The 20743-nt window shown below is 36.1% G+C and overlaps 1 protein-coding gene and 1 long non-coding RNA gene across 2 annotated transcripts; one reads left to right on the top strand and one right to left on the bottom strand.

Annotated features, from left to right (window-relative positions):
* Window positions 1-5: 5 nt before the first annotated feature.
* On the bottom strand, window positions 6-3772 carry LOC110683240. Its single transcript, XM_021859581.1, has 3 exons — window positions 2209-3772; window positions 1487-2046; window positions 6-77 (listed from the first exon to the last, which is right to left on the bottom strand). Exons 1-3 carry the CDS (start codon window positions 3770-3772, stop codon window positions 6-8), a joined length of 2196 nt encoding a protein of 731 aa, XP_021715273.1.
* A 7341-nt stretch (window positions 3773-11113) lies between these two features.
* Window positions 11114-12305, top strand: LOC110683266. The gene is made up of 2 exons (XR_002503589.1): window positions 11114-11546; window positions 12069-12305. It is a non-coding gene; the product is annotated as an uncharacterized LOC110683266 (long non-coding RNA).
* The last annotated feature ends 8438 nt before the right edge of the window (window positions 12306-20743 follow it).

Raw genomic sequence — 20743 nt, 5'->3', positions numbered from 1 at the left:
TTTATCTAAATAATATGCAATTCCTCCATCTGCAAGATGGACATTGTACCGGAAATGTAGAAACTCACTTGCAACAACTAAAAATGATGAAAAAATGAACAGACAAAGTGAGAGTGCTTTCAGCAGTAAGATGGAACCCTAAGCATGTGATTGGTGGCAGAATAATTTACAATTGGTCTAGATGGTAAATTTGTACTCTATTCATTTACTGGATTGATCAACTGGTCTTCTTATTGCTTTTAATAATTGATGAAGTTTGATACTTATGTTATTATATTGTCATTATAACAATAAGGGGCATCTAAGTTGTTGATTATTATTTAAGTGGAGGTAGAGGACTAGAGGCTTAGGTTTGTTTTTTTTTTTTTTCCTTCCTTGGGTAACGTACAATGATTATATTGGCTTAAACATGAGTCGTTTTGGGTTGTTAGCATATGTTTGCCAATGTGACTAAAATAGATTACAACCTGCTCAAAATTGAGTGAAGCAATTCCTCTTAATTTGCTGATTCCTTAAATCAATTGCGAATAGCATGTAAATTATTCATGAAAGTTATTTGGTTGATTTGATGAGGATTTACATTAAAAAAAATAAGGTGTTGCGTTAGAATTTAAGGAGGATCTCTCTACATATACATATGAAATGACAAATATCTTGAGGGAAGGGGTGGTTCATGGGTCAACTGGGGAAAGGGTTTCTGACCTTTTCACTAGCCTCGTTTTGCTTTCTAGGAAAATAGAAAATTACCTTTGCAGATTTTTATGTTTATTTTTTGTTTCAAGAAATATAACTTTCTGTCTAAATTAGTTTAACTTCAATGGTTTAATATTAATATGACATGAGCATGTGTATTATAAATTATTTTCATGAAATTACTAGATTCTTTATGAGGACGAGTTTTTTCTTGTGATGCACTATGTTGGTATTTGTGTTTTTTTTTTTTTTTTGTTGTGATTATGATTTAATTGATATGACTTGAGATAGGATGATTGCACATAAATATTGCATACATTTTCTTTGTTACTGTTTTCTTTATTACTATGGAATGTTATGAAAATTGATTGTTTTGGGATAGTTGGATATCAAAAATTACATTATACTGATTCGTGTGAATTGGAAGGCTATTAGCTTAGTTGGTAGAGCAATGTGCTACCCACATAGCCTGATATATTTATGTTGATTGATGAATTTTGGTCATGGCTAATATTTCTTTTTTTCAAAAAAAAAGTGCTACATTTTGACTAGCACGTTTGTAGATACACTACTTTGATTGTAATTTTTATAAATATATATTAGTAAAAAATTTAAAATGTTTTTTTATTTTTTATATTTTTTTTGACAAAGAGAACACAGAAAAAAGACTAAAATTAAAAAGAAAAAAGAAGATCTCTGCGACGAGCCGCTCCAGCCAAGTAATGAGCTTCCGAAATAGCCAACCTAGGTACCTTCCTAATGAGACAAGTAGTAAAACCCGACAAGATGTTACGGATGTCCTGAATAGACCAGCACACACTGACACATCCGCCAAATCTTTGCACAACAGCAAAGTAGCAATAATAGAACAGTCAGTAAGGAGAAGAAGCTTAGAAATACCCCATGAACGAGCTTGTTGAAGACCATACAAACAGGCTAGGAGTTCAGAATGGAGAGTCGAACCAGCCACACAAGCTTTAGCCCCGCCTCCCAATGGATGCTGCGACGCAGCGTTACAAAACAACCAACCAGTACCCGCCTCATGAGATTCCCTGTCCCAAGCTCCATCAAAGAGCATAAGAATATCACAGATATCATCCAACTTGCCACAAAGAGCAAAAGAAGTAGGCTGAAAAGGAAACCCCGGAGGCTTGTCTATTTGTGAAAAGGTAAGAATACGAGCATTCTGACTCCTGAAACACCAATCTGACGCCAATTCTAAAATGGAATTGGGAGAATAAACTGCCGAACGAAATCTAACATTATTTCTGGTTAACCAAATAGCCCAGCACACCCCAAAGAAATAATCCAAGATGGACCAGAATTTCCCTGAACTAAGACCAGAAATAATACCTGTAAACCAGTCTAGAAAAGGCAACTAATGATCAGGTGTAGGAAAAGGTCCCCAGTCAATAGAGGACCATAAACAACCAATAAACGTGCAGTCACGAAACAAATGATTCCTGTCTTCCACTTGACTATGGCTGAAAATACAAATCAGATTCACATGAATACCTTTACGAGAGAGAACTGCCATAGACGGGAGAGCATCAAGAACAATCTTCCAAGCTAACATCTTCCATTTTGGAAGAATAGGTAACCCCCAAAGACGTTTCCACCAGGAAGGAGGAATAAAAGAGACCGGAGGGTTAACATGTTGAGATAAAATATGTAAATAAGTAGACTTTGTAGAGAACTTGTCATCCTGTGTATATTTCCAATATACAAAATCATCAACTGCCTTTAAAGGACGCTCCAGACTCAGAATGGACATGGCCACCAACTGAGGAAAAAGAGATCTAACCTTTGATGGATCCCAAGAAGTTGAGTTGGCAGAGAAAAGCCCCGAAACAAACATCGGTCTCGCCTGAGAAGGAATCGGATCCTTAAAACTCACCTTAACATTGGGCAACCAATTATCATCTAATATGCTGATATTCTTTCCAGACCCAATCTTCCAGGAAAGAGCCTCTGAAAGAGAAAAGTTCCCCTGAAGAAGACCATGGCTTCCCCACGAAGAACGGGAACCAGAAAAATGCGACCTATGTTGAAGAAGCGCAGAGTATTTAGCTGTAAGAACACGAGAAGCTAAGAGTTGAGGATTATGTCTCAATCTCCAAGCTTGCTGAGCCAGCAGAGCAACATTAAAGGACTGGATGTGGCGGATTCCAAGACCCCCCAAACCCATTGGGAGATAAACAGCAGCAGCAGGAGCCAAGGCTAGCCCCTTAGACGTTTCCCCAGACTTCCACCAAAACCGTAATAAAAGAGAGTTGATTTTATCACAAATCGTAGAAGGAAGCTTAAAAACCGAGAGAACATGGTTAAAAGAAGCAATAAAGACAGAGTTGATAACAACCAATTTAGCTGCAGCCGAAAGCCTGAGAGAAGAAAACACGGAAAGTCGCTGAACCAGCCTATCAATCACGAACTGAAACTTTTTGCATTTACTCCGACCCATATCCACAGGGAGCCCTAAATAATTTCCAATGGAAGGACGAGCCTGCATTTTAAGGCTGTGCGAAAGGTACTCTCGATAATCAACCGGAGTGTTAGAACTAAATCTAACAAAAGATTTCTGAATATTAATCATTTGACCGGATATCGAACAAAACTCATTAACCACCGAAAGCACATTATCACAGGCCTCAGGAGAAACATGAAAGAAAATCAGCTCATTATCAGCAAAGAAGAGATGCGAAATAGAAGGAGCCCGACTAGCAATACGAATACCCCTGAGTTCAGCACGGCGTAACATCAAAGACAGAATTTCCATACATAACACAAAAAGGTAAGGAGATAGAGGATCCCCTTGCCTCAGCCCGCATTTAGGAATAAAAGGTGTTGAGGGAGAACCATTGACCAAGAGCTGATAGGACACCGTTGTAACACATTGTTGCAAGATATGAACCCAGTAAGGAGGAAAACCAAATCTTCGAAGAACATCCCAGAGAAAATCCCAATTAACCTTGTCATAAGCCTTATTCATATCTAACTTTAAAGCAGCAGAAATATTTTTAGAACACGAATTAGACATGTAAGAAAGTAATTCATGGGCCAGCAAGCCATTATCTGCCATTAATCGACCGGAACAAAAGCATTCTGAGTATCAGATATGAGAGAGGGTAAAACCTTTCGAAGCCGATGAGTAAGGCATTTGGCAATGCATTTATATATGACATTACATAAGCCTATCGGGCGAAATTGGGAGGCTAACTCAGGATGGTCCACCTTCGGGAGAAGCACCAGGAAGGTACGATTCCACTCTCCCAGAAGGTAACCATGAACAAAGAAGAATTGAACTGCTTGGACCAACAATTGCCCAGTGCTGCTTGAAGAAAGCCGAAGTAAAACCATCTGGACCCGGGGATTTATCATTCCCAATATGAAACATGGCCTCTTTAATTTCATTGGTAGAAAACTCCGTCATGAGAAATTGGAAATCAAGCTCTGAAAGAGTGGGAAGCTCCAAATCATACCAGTTACAGGAAGGAACAGGAGAATTAAGCCCCCGGCAATTATACAGTTCAGTAAAATGGTTTTCCAAGATAGAAGAAATCCCAACCTAATCAGAAATCCATTCATCATGCTCATTTTTCAAACACAAAATTTTGTTCCGTCGATGGCGAGCATGGACTGAACGAAATAAAAAACTAGAATGAGACTCACCAAAATCATCCCAGCGAACTTTGCACCATTGCTTCCAAAAAAGAAAAGCTGGGGCCCTGGAAATTTTCTCTTCCCACAAAGTAAGAAGGTAAGATCTTTCCTTAGTATCCCGAAGACGAAAAGAACCCAAAGCTACAGATTTCTCCAAATCTTGCCAGTCTATACCTCATTTACGCTTATTTGTAGCACACCAGCGAAACATATGACCTTTCACCTCTTCTAACTTTCTGGAAATCGAAAACATGAAAGAACCAGAATGACTCTTAAGCCAGTCAGAACCTATAATATCCGTAATTTCCTTTATACCCAGACACCAGTTTTCAATTTTATAAGGCCGTCGACGAGTACAAGTAAGCCCTGATTCTTTCAAAATAATAGCAGCATGATCAGGGAATGGTGAAGAAGAGATGCATCGGAGTATGAATCTAACCATGACCCAGTAGCATAAGCTTTGTCTAGCCTTTCATAAGTGGGATTCTGGAGTTGTCCATTGGTCCAAGTAAATTGGGGTCCCGAGAATGGAATATCAATAAGTGCATTTTGCAATTTCCATTCTATAAACTGGTGACGGCCAGGAATTTCTAAAGAACCCCCAATTTTGTCATCCATTTATTCAACCTGATTAAAATCACCTACAAGAACTACATTCGAAACTGAATTTAAAATATTGGTGATTTTTTCCCAAACCAAGGATCTAACAGAAGTATGAGGCGAACCGTACACAAACAGAATGTATTTTATTGCTTGTCCATGACCTTCAACTTTACAAAATATAACATTAGGAGATATAGATACCGGAGTAACTACTAGTGGAGCAAACCAAAAAACCACTAACCCTCCACTAAGGCCTACCGCATCACAACCACAAAAACCATCAAAACTAACCGAAGCTAATTTTTTTACAGCTACATCAACTGAAACTAAATTTTCCATAAGAAACATCATATCTACACCGAAAGAGCGGACTAGAGAAACCACATACGGAACCTTCGGGGAGTCCGCCATACCAAGACCCCTACAGTTCCAAGCGCTAACATTCATGGCCCTGGAGGTGGCCCTCGAAGGTGAGCCACCGAACCCTGACCAGAAGAAGACGATGCTGTGTCAGAAACCGATTCGCCTCTAGAACCCTTTCGACGCTTAAATTGTCTGAGACATGAGAAGCAACCCGGAGAAGTAATTGTTGGTGGAATATCGGAAGGGGAAGCTGAACATTTGGATGGGCATGAGCTTTTAACCCACTTCCAAATTTTCTCCTTTCCTCTTGACAGCCTAAGTCGAAGAGGACTTTCCATTTTATCTACTGCAATGGCGGAGTGGGGTGGAGATTCCACCCCACTCAGCCATATTATGAGAATATACAATATAATTTCAACAATATTTTACTTGATAGCATAAGCTTTCAAGTTTCAAAAAATTAGTAAAAATATGTAGTCAAATAAGGTTTATTAATAGTGCAAAACTGGAAGTGTTGCAATTATTTTGAAACAAGGTAATATAATCATGATTTTACACTAAGAACTTGTGATGCTATTGAAGATATTTACTTCACTTTGCTATTATCAAGCAAAATGAAGTTAAGAGTTCCATCAATGATCATGAACATAATCCTATTAAAAGTTACTTTATAATCATGAAAAAGGAAAGACCTATAGGTAGGAGGGAGAGTACGTGTGTGTAATTAAAGGAGAGGGGATCCAATAATTGCTTAACGAATACAACAATCTGTTCATTAAATCAGAATTATCATGTATTAAATTATCTTTTTTTTTTCCTGTAGCTAGAAAGAGAGAGATAGAGACAGGGAGTTATGGAGCAAGGAGAAGGAAATTGAGTCCGAGAAAAAGGAGAGTTTGGGAAATAAATGGAGGGGGATACTTTTCAGACTGTAATAAAAAATACTTTAAGAGTGTGGGGAATATGAATGTATATCAATTAAACAAAATCTTAAGAAGGAGAGATGAGATGAGGGAGTAGAAGGAAGGAAAAAGGAACAAGAAATGAGAATAAGGAGAGGATTAGAGGAGTAAGGAGAAATGAAATAAGTAAAAGGAATGAATATGAAAGAGAGGATACACGACAATTTTTAATCATTCTTCCTTTAACCATGTTTGTCCCTAAAGCCGAGCTACCTATATGAGTTACAGTATATATTACTAACCTGTTTTCACGTCCTTACTTAACATACTTTCTACACCGGACTATATTATGGTTGATTCATCTTTTGGAATAAATGTGTTGTGTATACATAAATAATAACTATGCTAGAGAAGATCATGTCATCGCCAAAGTTGCTTATGAGTATAATAGTCTTTTTCATGTTTTTTTTTTCTCATAATTTCATCATTTAATCTGTTTAATTCAATTCATTCATTCGTTCATTTAATATGTTTATACCGTCTTCTATTTTAAGCAATTTGTTATTGAAACTGAACCTTTTTGTTATAAAACCGAAAACAATTTAAAGTTGTGTTTTTCGCCTTTTGTTGGACTGAGAAAGATTGATGGAAAGAGTACATCATATCATGAGATTGAGATAGATATGTTTTCTCATACTTGTGAAACTATATGGAAGTAGAAATCTGCAAACCACGTGTGAGTATTTTATTTATTTATTTATTTATTTATTTTTTTTTAAAAAAAGAACATTGTCTTGCATTCCATGTACTTTTAGAATAGCATATTTAACTAACTAGCTAGGTCAAATTTCAGTTTAGTCTATTTGTAAGTCCCTTAAGGCTTTGTTTGGTTCAATATTAGTAAAGGAAATATAGGGAAAGAAAGGGAATGGAAAATTAAGAAAGAGAAGGGAAAGGAAATGAATGAAAGAAACTATATCATCCAATGTTTAGTTTGATATTAGTAGAATAAGGAAATTAAGAGGAATCTATTGTTGGGTATGACATTAATAAAGGGAGGAAAGGGAAGGAAAAACTAATTTTAAGTTTAATGGATTTAATTCTTTCTTTCCTCCCAAATTCCTTTAATTTTGGGAAGAAATGAAAGGGAAGATTATAAATAGAGTTTTCCTTTATTTTCCCTCATTTCCTGTCAAATCCAATTTGATTATTAAAACCAAACATCAGAATCTATATTTTTCCTTTCTTTACTTTTCCTCCCAATACCTCCCAACCAAAAAGTGCCTAAAGTTCTTTCGTAAAATAATCCAAGAACAACCTATTTATGATTTTATGTTAGTTAAAAATTAATCTTGAAGTCTAATAACAAAACCTCTATCATAATCCCCTTGTATAACAAATCATACAATGTATCAAATTAAGGAATAAAAATACACGTGCTCTTGAATTACCCAAAGAAATAAAGGCCCATGAAAAGAAATCCCAACAACAATCTATCACATAGAATTAGTGAGTATCGGAGGAGTATGTAAAAAAAAAAAAACTAAACCTAACTTTCCAAAACTCATTACGGCTACGTGACAACCACAATAAATTACATCACCAATTTTAACAACATGGATCATATAATTAACATAATTTTGCTCCAAATAAAAAAAAAAACAACATATCAAGAATCAAATATTTGAAATCAATAAACCGTCTCAAATTGTTATCGAATAAGCAAATAAACGATAAGTACTTATCTCAATGTTGTGTAGACCTTGCCGCGTCATGGGGAATCACTTACCTAAAAGACGATTCCTAGCCAGAGGTAGAGTTTGGTGCTGATAACGTGTTATGAAATAAAGGGAATATGAGAGGAATTGAGGAGAGAATAGATCAATCTATCATTCCATTGAGTAAGGGATGTATATATATATATATATATATATATATATATATATATATATATAATATATATATATATATATATATATATATATATATATATATTATATATATATATATATACGGGGAGGTTCCGCTAAAAACAGAGCTTATGGTGAAAACTAAAAACAAGCAATCTTAGCCATTCATTACTAGAACAAAAGATCAGACGGTTCTATAGCCCTAAGATCATTCCAACCTTACATATAATCAATTCAACCGTTTTAAAGGTTTTTTTTTTTTTTTTTTTTTTTTTTTTTTGGACAAACGCAACGTTTTAAAGGTCACTACATGCTAAAATAAAGTAACTTTATCTAAATTGACGATATTTACATAGAGTCACTATATATAAAAATAACGTAACTATATACAAAAATAGGGTAGCTATTTCAATTTTTACAATATTTACATTAAGGTCACTATATACAAAAATAGGGTAACTATTTCAATTTTGACCATATTTACATAGAGGTCACTATATACAAAAATAGGGTAACTATAACAATTTTTACAACATTTACATTAAGGTCACTATATACAAAAATAAAGTAACTATATCGTCTGAGTTTTTGACACCATTTACATAAAGGTCACTATATACAAAAATAAAGGTCACTATATATAAAATAAGGTGACTGAAACAAAATTTAACATTTCCATAATTCTAAGGTCATTATATCGAAAATAAGGTAACTATATATTAACTTCGGGTAATTATATCAATTTGACACCATTTACCTAGAGGTCGATAAATATAAAAATAAGTATTAAAAAAGTCTATGTAGGATTCGAACCTACATCCCGTGATTACACGGTGCTCGACCAATTGAGCTAATAGGCTTTCAACATGCCAAAACAGCCAATAAAAGCATACCAACATCACAGACCAACATCATACAGACCAACATCATACAGACTGAAGCAAAACAAGCTTGACAAGATCAACGTTTCAAGAACAGAAGCAGAGGCAAATAAAAGCATACCAGGATATCATGATACGAGCAAGCCACCTGTATATGAGGAATCCCAACTAAATGTAGATATTGAACAGGCAGGCACCAAAAATCATACAATCAGAGATAAATCTTCACAAAGGCTGAAGAAGGTTACTATACTAACTCCAGCTGACAAGGTAAGATTAGGCATGATAGAGCTTGCAATAACGCAAACTAGCATACTCGAATTTTAGAAATAAATTTCTAAGGACACACTTCTACCATTTAACAGATATAAGCCTATGAGGCTATGATTCACAAAACAATACATATCTAGCTCCGTATCAGAGTGCACTTAGATTCTGGTACCATTACTTCAAAAGAAAGTCTATAGTAGGATAACAATACAATTGATCACTTGGTATTAACATTCAACTCTCTTACTCTTTGAGTGGAATAATAACAATAACTCAAATGTCTAGACTGTCATGGATGATCTGCACTACTGTTCGAATAAAATCTTAAATGAAAATGTACAAATCTACTGCAGAATTAAACAAAATATCGTTCACAATCACAATCACAAGCAGAACTTATTTAATCACATTCTTTCTTATACACAACATATAACAACCCATTAATAGGCAAAATCACATATCTACACATCACACCACACAGGAGTGAAATCAACACGCTCACAATCACAAGCAGAACTTTCACCCAATCACACACCTATACACAAACGAGCAGCTTACAGTCCATTCACAAACGAGCAGCTTACTGTCCAATTATAGGTTGTATATATAAACAATTTCTACGGCAACACAAAAGCAAGGAAATCACATTTCTGACAATCAGACTAAATACATCAATAAAATGCAGCAACATTAGAAAAATATCATCAAAATAATCAAATAAAACACAAAGTTCAGAAAATTTGATGATGAAATTGAAAATCGAACACAAAGTGATAAACTAAGCCGAAAAAATCGAGCACAAACTGATAAACTTAAAATGAAAAAATCGAACACAATTGAGAAAAAATAAAACCGAAAAAATCGAAATCAAATTCAAAAAATTAAGCCGAAAAATCAAACACAAATTGAAAATAGAGAAATTGATCAATATACAATGAAATGATCGATTAACGTAGGAAAATTTGATGACGAAATTGATGTGCTCAGAATGCCAAACGAAGAAATTAAGCTGAATTATAACATAATTAAACTTATATGAAACTCGATTAAGAATGAACTACCTCAAATAAAGTTAAATTACTCCTACGAAACTTACAAAATTTGCCAAAAATTACAAAATTAATAAAAAACAGAAGCAAAGTACTCAAAAAAATTACACAAATCGAAAACGAAAAACTCAAGAAATTACTCAAAAAACAACGATATGAAGAAATTATGAAAAACGCAAAATAATAACTCAAAAAACAATTTAAAAATCAGAAAATAACAAAAAACAGAAACGAAAAACTCAAAAATTACACAAATAAGAAACGAAAAACTCAAAAAAAAAAAAAAAAACTCAAAAAACATTGATTAAAAAAGCTAAAATAAAGCAAAATTATAAACGATTTCCTTACTTGATAGATCGTAGACAATAATAGGAATCAATTTGATGAAGAATCGAATCAATCACAACTATGCTTTGGAGAAGTAGTATGAAGTTTGAGGAAGAATGTAGAAATCAGGAAAGAGAAAAGAGAGGAGAAAGAATGTTATGCATGAAAATGCAGGAGAGAGAAACCAAAAGGCTGGAAAAAACCCCTACCGTAGGATAAGATGAGTTTGAATCTACGGTCAAGATTTTGTGTTTTCAGTTTTTAACTTAAGGTTGGTTTTCACATGATCCAACTCCTATATATATATATATATATATACACACACACACACAATAGCTATGGTTTTCTTAGGGAACATTAAACCCTAAACCTAGAATATTCTATATGGTACATGAATATAATGGGGATCCACATAATATTTCATAACATATTTTATTTTTTATTTTTATTTATTTTCATAAAAAATAATTTTATAAAAAAAATTAAAAAAAAAACCAAGATTATCTCTGACATATCTATATCTTAATCTATAACCCTTATAAAAATACAGAACGAAATACTTCTTGAGAATAGTTCTTTTTGGTACTATTACAGCCTTACCCCCAACATTAATGAATTGTCAATTCTGCCCCTTATTCCTATTTGTTGATGCCTGCTGCTCTCCCACCGACTTACTTAGCCTTTGCTCTCTCACCGACTTCCTCACCTTCTTCCCCTTTGTCTTTTCATCTCATAAGTCATAAGGAAAAAGGGTTAGAGTATTCAGGGGAAACGAGGAGAGAGAACCTAGAGAGAGAAACTTCAGCAACTCAACACCAACGACATCCCTTTCGACGATGGTGCTTCGATTCTTGTGGAAGATGATTTTCCGATCGTCACATTTGTCAGGTTCGATCTCGTTTCTCTTTCTCGATTTAATTTCAAATATTTGGGCTTTACTTGTTCAATTGTCATGGATTTTTTGCATATATGTTCATGTTGTTTTTGATATGTTTTCGAATTTTTTGGGTTGAATCTTTATGGGTGTATTTGTGCGAAATCGCTTCGTTTAAATGGGGTTTATTTGATCGATTTGTTTTCAATTTTTTGGGTTTATTTGTTCGATTTTTTTTTGATTTTTTAAGGGTTTATTTGTTCTATTTATTTTTCGTTTTTTGGTTGAATTTTAATGTTTTCTTTGACTGTGTGGTGGTATTATTTGGGTTAAATTTGAGTGATTTATCTTTTTTTGGGTTGATTTTTTATATTGTCAATAGCATTATTGTCTGATTTGTAAAAGAATTGTTGATCTTCAGGTACAATTCTATCTCCCTTTTCTCTTTCTTGTTCTAATTAGTTCAATGTTCATCTATGCTTTTTAATTTTTTTTTTTTCTCATCCTCCAGTTTCTCTGTTTTCTTTCTAAAATAGGCGGAAGGAGTAAGACGGAGCAAGGTTTGGTGGATTCTAGTTTGAGGTGAAGAAACTCAGATATTATTGCATGGTCGATATGTCATTCATTTGTTTATTTAATTTCTAGAATGTAATGATTTATATATGATCTATGCTGTGATTTGTATGTTGTTGTTGATGTTTGTTTGTGTTTTGTGGAATTGATGGAATTTTAATTTGATTGATTGAGAAACAAGCTTAGTTGATGTTAGGATATTTTTTTGTCAAATATGAGGTGTTTTAGTAAATTGGTAAATAAATTGGTGAGAGTTTTGAGTGGTAATTTTACACATTTATGAAGTGTATTGTTGTTCAAGAATCAATAATAATCAATTTGTGGAATTTTTTTTGTATTGTTCAATTTCAGATTTCTATTATTTGGTTGCTCTTGTAGGTTTTGTCTTGGTTCATCCTTTGTGATGGGAAGCTATTTGTTTAAATCAATTGCCGAAGAATAACATGGGCTTATTCGACTGATTTTTTCTGCTTGATTTCCTGAATAATCTTGCCTGGTTTGTTGTTTCAGGGCTGTTGTAGTAAATACAGAGGTTTGTTTATGTGGATTATACATAACAAAAAATATTTTTAAGAGAATTCTTAATGGTTAAGGCCTTAGCAACCAGTAATAGTTAAGAATTGGGTGGTAAGTGATCCCATCCATCTCTAATTTTTGTTCTAATATTCAACTGCTTGATGAGCTGCCGCGAAAAATGTCGCGCGCATCTCACAAAGTGGCGCTCAACTTTTGCGCGCAACTTATTCAGTTGTGCGTAGCACTCCGCGCAACTTCTGGAGATGCGCTCGCGAAAGATTTAGAATATCAAAATATTGGAAAATCGAATTTTACCATAGAGCTGCGCGCAAGACAAATAACTGCGCGCGACTTATTCACTTGCGCGTGACAGCCGTGTGCTACTCATCCAGTTGCGCGCGACACCTGCTGCGGCAGAATGCTCTTAACCCTAAACCTAATCATTCCCTATAAATAAGACCCTAATCCGAGGCTTAAAGACAGAGAAAATAACCTAAAACGCTGGCAGAATACTTGTGAACTTATGCTTCCTAACCCTCTTGTCCTAAACACTCACCCCTTTGATACTTTGTTACTACGGTGGAGGTTCCCCAACAAGAAGGAACCCATAAGTGTTCTAAACGAAGATCTAGCAAAGAGAAGTGGTAAATTCCCGAGCACTTAGTTAAATCACGTTTATTTTCTTGTTTAAAAGAACCTTAATTAATTAATTAATTAGTGTTGTTTGATCACCTTTAAAATAATTAATTAATCAATTCCATATAACATCTTTCGTTATAAAGATTAGAATTGAATAAAACAATTGTTGGTTGATCACTTAAGCCAAGGCGAATATTGTTTATTTTCTTGTTCTTTTCACGAATTTAATTAAATAAGAATAACGGCCTTACGATGTAATTCCTACGTGAATTGATGTGTGTAAATAAAATCAATTAACATAGTTTTAGGTATCACGTTGCATATATTGTTTGGTGATGAAATTGTGCAAAAGGAAGAGCTAGTAGAGGCCGCACTAGGGCTAGGATCGCGATTCCCCTCTAAAGGGAACGTTATCTTAGTACCCTTGCTCCCGAACTCATTTCTGGTTTATGTAGACCAATTTGGGCATGGGTAAACTTATGATTCATGCTAAATATCCTTTGAACTCTACTTAGGAGAAAGGCATGAACGAGGTTTATGGGTTTTCCTCAAACTCATTGGCGACTCCTACTTGTTCCTTATAAAAAAGCGTGCATGATAGAATCATTTCTTATTCAAGGTCCCTAAACAGTCAGGAATTCAAATCCTAATACACCCTAACAAGTGTAAAGTCCTAGGCTTTTAAGGGGCCATGGGCATTTAAGGAGAGTAACCCTTACGATGGGATCACCCTCCTTACAGTGGCGACTCCACTGGGGACTTTACATGATTAGTTCGTAGTTATGGTCCAAAGTTTCCAACACCAAGTTGCCTATGGGTTGTAACGAGAGCTAACTTGGATAATCTCTAGTTAGAGAGCGAGACTTGAACGCATTATATCTTCCTTTTGCACAAAAGTAAAAACCAAACAAGCAACATTGCATCATGCATAAGTATAGCACACTCAAACATTGGGGATTGGCTCATTGACTAGGGGTTGCGGCCAACACTAGGCTTCTATCCCGAAATCAATAACAATCATCCCACCCATATCGCCAACAAAATGTTGGGAGGACGATGTCATAGGTCAACTCGTTGAGTGATAGATTTGTGCGTCGTTTCTTAAGATATGGTACCTTGGACACCCAAGACTTTTAACTTAGAATGGCAATACGTGAATCTTGACTTGTGGCATGCTTATGTGATTATGTGACTATATGAAACGTGTTAGGATAATCTTCTTTTTTTAGTTTGGTCTAGGTTCCCAATTACGAAGTCGTCTCTTTTTGATTTAGAGTCATATTCGAAGGGTAACATAAAAAAAAACAACAAAAAGCATAATGCAAAAAAAGGGAAAACAAAAAAAAGCGCTCGAATTAAAAAAAAATCATACGAGAAGGTGGCGCGCGCAACTCATTGAGTTGTGCGACCCCTCCTAGCACTAGTCATTTCGTTGCGCGTGACATCCGCGTGCAACTGAATCACTTGCACGCGTCCAGTGTATGAATCAATTTTAATTTTTCAAAGAACGAATTGACTCATCAAAACGATATCTTTATTCAAGAATTGTTAAGGGCGATGTCATCCGTTCGAATATATCTTGCGTCATTTTCTTTTTCTTTATTCCCCTTCTAAACAATCGTATCAGTTTACTTATTCTTTCGTACTTCGTTTCGGGCCGGTTTCCAATCTTGGGAAAGAAGACTCCCAGGCACTCGCCTTCTACGTTTACCATCCAAAGATCAATCCCTTTCAAACCATTTTTCTTCAACAACTGGTCCTAGTCCAACAACAATGTCAACCATTGAAGAACTTCAAGAGGAGATTCTTCGTTTGAGAGAGTAAAAGGCTTAAGAAGCCGAGGAGAAAAGAATTAAGAAAATTGAAAAGGCTAATAAGAAAAATGCTGAAGCCTTAGCCTTGCAAGAAAAGATGGAACAATTATCCATAAAAGAAAAGTCGTTGGAGAATCTAGTTCTTCATTCTACAATGGGGAACAAGTACTCCGACACAGAAAAGTTTGCTCCTCCCGCAGGACTTGCTTTACCAGAAAAGTTCGTAGCTACGGACTTGCCAATATTTAAGGTGACCAATAATCCACAAAATCATTTAATGTGTTTCACTAGCACCATGTCATTAAAGGGAGTTGATCCTAAGCTTTATGCTTTGACTTTCCCTTTATCTCTAGACCTAACCGTAAGAGAGTGGTACTATGGGCTAGATCCAAAATTCAAAGCAACATGGGGAGATGTAGTTTCGGCTTTCATTACCCAATATGAGAGTAACGTAGAGTTCAAATCCACTCTATGTGAACTCGAAATGCTAAAGCAAGGCGACGATGAAGGTTTCCTTGCTTTCTATGGTAGATGGCGAGTAAAGGCGTCCCACCTTGCCCAAAGGCCACCCGAAATCAAATTAGTACATAAATTCATTGACAACTGTCATGAAAAGTACAAAAAACATCTACGTTACCTTGGTTTAGACACTTTTCAAAAGGTCTATTCAGTGGCTACTAGGATTGAAGATGATCTTGCTAAAGAAAAAGCAAATAAACCCCATCATCATCATCAACCTAAAAATAACTACAATAAGGGGAATGATAGCACATCATCCTTTATTGACGTATTTGCGACCTCCACTCAATACAATAACACGAATCAATATAATGATCCTAGGAAAAGATGGACAAGAGAAAGAAAATTTACTCCATTTCCTGTGAGCTATAAAGAATTGCTAGATAAATGAAATGAAAAAGGTTTACTTGCACCAACAGGACCAACACCACCCACTCCACCAGAAAGAAGATTTGCTAATTGGGATGGTAATGCTTATTGCGCTTATCATAGAGGCAATGGACACGATACTGAACGTTGCTTTGTCTTAAAGCATAAAATACAAGATTTGGTAGACGATGGGAGAATTCCCACGCCTAAACCTAAAAATAATGCGTCCCCCTTAGGGGTGTTTCACATCAATGAGGACCATATAGGAAGTGATAGGTTCAATCCTTTGAACTATATCACACCTATAGGAGAACCTCTATACACAATAATCATAGGGGAAACTAATGAAGTATGTGGAATATGGGATGACAACTTTCAAGACTTATATGTCTCTAAGTATGCCGCCGTCCCACCTCCATCTTATTTACAAAATGAAACAAATGGAGCACTTGATTGAGATCATTTCTTGGGGAAGTCAAAAGACTTATCAAATCTCTCCTTGGATGAACAATGACATCAAGCTCAACTCATGGAACATCTTGAAATGGAGGCACGCTCAAAGCCTCTAGAAGAAAGTTGGTTTATGAGCCCTACAACTAATCCAAACGAGATAGATCATCTAACTCGTTCTGGGCGAGTTTACCAAGCACCACCACCAAATGGATCTTCGACCACACAAAATCAAATTCAAGGTCAAATGAAAAATACAATACCACCTCCACTTGAGGTGGAAGATCCATTGGTCAAACAACTTCGCCAATCCAAGGCAAATGTTAGCATTTGGGAACTCTTAAGTACTTCTAAAGAACATAGGAATTCCCTTATGAATGCTCTGACGGCTTTGTCTGTAAGCACAGACACAACCCCTCAAGATCTCGTTAGCTTGCTTACTAGCGAGAAATATGACAAATTAATCATTTTCACTAATGATGATTTGCTTTCAAAAGACACTACCCACAACAACGCATTATATTTAACCGTGGGGTGCAAGGGATACAACATCCCTCTAACTTTGGTAGACAATGGGTCAGCTGTAAACGTGTGCCCATTGCGAACTGCAAAATACTTAGGCCTTAATCCAGAAAAAGATTTTTGATCAACAACACAAAGCATTAGGGCCTATGACAATCCGAGAAGATCGGTGTGTGGAACTGTTAAGCTACCAGTTACCACAGACCCAATACAAAAGATGGTTAAATTCCACGTTATGGACATAAAACCTACATTCAACCTTCTACTTGGACGTCCTTGGATACATGAGCTTGGTGCAATACCATCCTCACTTCATCAAATGATTAGGTTGAACTATCAAGGGCTTCCTATGACTATACATGCTTCTCCACTTAAAATAGCTATAAATGATCAATCACTCTTAGAAATAAACCACGATTATGATGAAGAGGACATGTGGGGATTTGCCGCGGAGCCAATATACACAATAGAAATGGAAGAATACTTGGAAGAACCTTTCAAGCTTGATCCATATTCCAACCGGATAGTAAACAACATCTTACTCAAGAGTAGTTACTTTCCTGGGATGCCTTTAGGAATAAGAATGAAGAAATCTTCTTAATTCCTATCCCAAAGAAAAGCTTCTCTTTTGGATTGGGATATAAACCAACCAAAGAAAAATTAAAGTCTCACAATGCGAAAAACAAAGCACGTAGAGACAACAACAAGAAAGGGATAGTCACTTTACTCCCATACTACCAACAAACCTTTAATGGACAATTCATTAGGGAGGGAGAAGACTACCCATGCTATGACTTTCCAGAATCACTAGTTTTGGAAGGAATCAAGAAGCCTGGATTCAAAATATTTCACGATTGCTACTTCTTGGATGACGATTTTAGTATCTTTAAATCAAAATACCCAATTCCAGGGTGCTTTGATAGGCAAGCATTTAACTTGCTATTTGGACTAGAACAAAATCATGTCGCTGCAATGACCAATCAAAATGCCATCCAAGATGAAGCTTTTGACCCAACTTCATTGATCACCCCTTCTAATGAAACCTTGGAGCATGGGTGGAGGAAATCTTTCAAGTGGACTAATCACAAAGGTAATAAGCTGGAAATCGTCACAAGCGAAGGGAAGATGTTTGAAGAATCGGACGACGAATCTATTATAGACTCTAGGGAAGCTGAGAATCTAGGCCTTGTGGCCATTACTGAGTCTTTACTTTCTAGTTCTAAGGACGAAGATCCCAAAAGGATTCTTCTCTTAATGTACTTTCTTTTGATTCTAATAATATGAGCTCTATTTCCGAGTATATGCCTTCTATTGAATCTTTCAAATGCTATAACAATCAATCTAATGAAGATATCAATAAGTTGGTTGAACTAATGAATGAACGAGAATAAAAGAACCCTATCATTGAAGAAACTGAAACAATCAATATGGGAACTAATGAAAACAAAAGAGAAGTCAAAATTGGCTTAGCTCTGAATCCGGAAGAGCGATCGACCCTCATATCGACGCTCAAAGAATTCGAAGACGTGTTCTCTTGGTCATACAAGGACATGCCTGGAATAGATAGGGAAATTGCGGAACATACCATTCCCTTGAACCCTATCTCTAAACTAGTAAAACAAAAACTTCGACGAATGAAACCTGACGTCCCGTTAAAAATAAAAGAAGAAGTACAAAAACCATTGGACGCAGGTTTCATTCGCGTATGTAATTATCCAGAATAGGTAGCAAACATCGTCCCAGTCCATAAAAAGGATGGACGAGTTCGCATGTGTGTCGACTTTAGGGACCTTAATAAGGCTAGCCCTAAAGACGATTTTCCTTTACCACATATTGATATATTGGTAGATAACACGGCTGAACATGCGATGTTATCCTTTATGGATGGATACGCAGGTTACAACCAAATTTTAATGGCAAAAGAGGACAAAGAAAAGACATGTTTTATCACCCCTTGGGGTACGTATTGCTATACAGTCATGCCATTTGGTTTAAAAAATGCAGGAGCTACGTACCAAAGAACGGCTACGACTCTCTTTCATGATATGATGCATAAAGAAATAGAAGTGTATGTGGATGATATGATTGTAAAGTCCAAAGATAGAATGAGACATATAAACGCTTTACGCAAATTTTTCACTCGCATAAAAAAATACAACATGCGATTAAATCCACAAAAATGCGCCTTCGGAGTAACATCCTGATAAGTACTTTTATGTCACTTTTAGGGGTGATTATTGAATACTTATCGGATTATTTCAATAATTAAGCTCATTTTATCCTTTATTTCTATTATTTTGCTTATTCTCGTCTTTTATCTTTTTATTTGAGTATTTTGTAGTTTTTAGTTTAATTTAGATTAACTTAGTTTTATTAATTCCTAGTTTCTCTCTTTTTATTTATTTTTCTTTTAGTTTCTAGTTTTTTTTTCTTTATTTTATGTTATTTCATTTAATTTTATTATTTATTTAGTTTTAGCATTTTATTTTACTTTATTTATCTTATTTTATTTTACTTTATTTATCTCATTTTATTTTATTTTATCTTTAAAAAAATCCCCTTGTGTTGTTTTTGGTTGTAGGTGTTTTCGGGTCCTTGGTCGATCGGGTTCATTGTCCGAGGTTCGAGGCAAAAAATTGAACCAAGCTCCACCACTGCTGCCCACCAACACCAACACCAACAACAACCACCAGCTCCACCACTGCTGCCCTCTTCACCTCACATCACCACCCTCACCAGCCACCAAAATCACAACCACCTCCAGCCACCAATCCGCCAGAAACAACCGCATTCAGCCACCCTTAACACCATTCCCCTGCTCCCTGCTTTCCCCCAACAATACCAACACCAACAGCAATAGCCGCACCACCACCATCACCCACCAATATCCCTCACTCAACTCAGTGCAACCAACCCTCTGCTCCCTCACAACAACCCAGCCATACCTCCCATTTCGCCACCAAAACCGCTAGCAATTACCTCCTTTCATTCGACTCCAGCAGCCACCACTCACCTTCAATCTACCACCAAAAACCACCCCAACAATTACTACAGCCAACACCCCGCAACACCAATTAAACCAAAACTCACCACCCACAACCAACCACCTCACGCAACCACTTGCGAACCACCACCTGAACCACGCAACTCCCCTGATTTCCCTCTCCTCTTCTCACTGACCCGCAACATCAATCAACCAACCAAACCAGCCCCAGCAACCCACCACCAATCCGCAGCCAACACCACCTATCAGCCCACTACAACCGCACCAGCACTCCACTCCAACTAACACCACCGTCAGCCACCAAAACAACAACAACAATTGCAGCCGCAATTCGCCCAACACCTAAACTCACAGAGCAACCAATTCGCGGCCGCGCATTCCTGTCAGAAAGCGCACAAAATGGAGTCTAAAATCAGAGTTGAGGTAGTAAGTTTGCGTGACCTGTGCGCGACTTCTGTGCGGGCGCGCAATTGTGGGTCAATCACGAGCTTTTCACGTGATTTTAATGAAAATCGGACGGCCGCGATTTAGTTTTGCTTGATGAAGATTTTCGATGAAGGGTGAAGATGCATGCGGCTTCTGAGTAAGGGAATTGAGGATGAGAACCAGAGCAACTACGAGAAAGGGGGAATTGGGGGGTCTGATGATTCGTGGGTTTTGGTGGGAATTGTGGGAATTTTGGGGCTTCTTTTTCCTTTTCATTTTCTTTTATTTTATATTATTGTAGTTTTGTTTTTTTTGGTTTTTAGTTTAGTTATTTTAATTGTTTTATTTTTATTTATTTATTTATTTATTTATTTTTCTT

This window comes from Chenopodium quinoa, unplaced genomic scaffold (genome assembly GCF_001683475.1).
Source record: "Chenopodium quinoa cultivar QQ74 unplaced genomic scaffold, ASM168347v1, whole genome shotgun sequence".
Classification (NCBI taxonomy): domain Eukaryota; kingdom Viridiplantae; phylum Streptophyta; class Magnoliopsida; order Caryophyllales; family Amaranthaceae; genus Chenopodium; species Chenopodium quinoa.
Note: the sequence above shows the minus strand (reverse complement) of the source record. Positions and strands in the feature narration are given on the sequence as shown.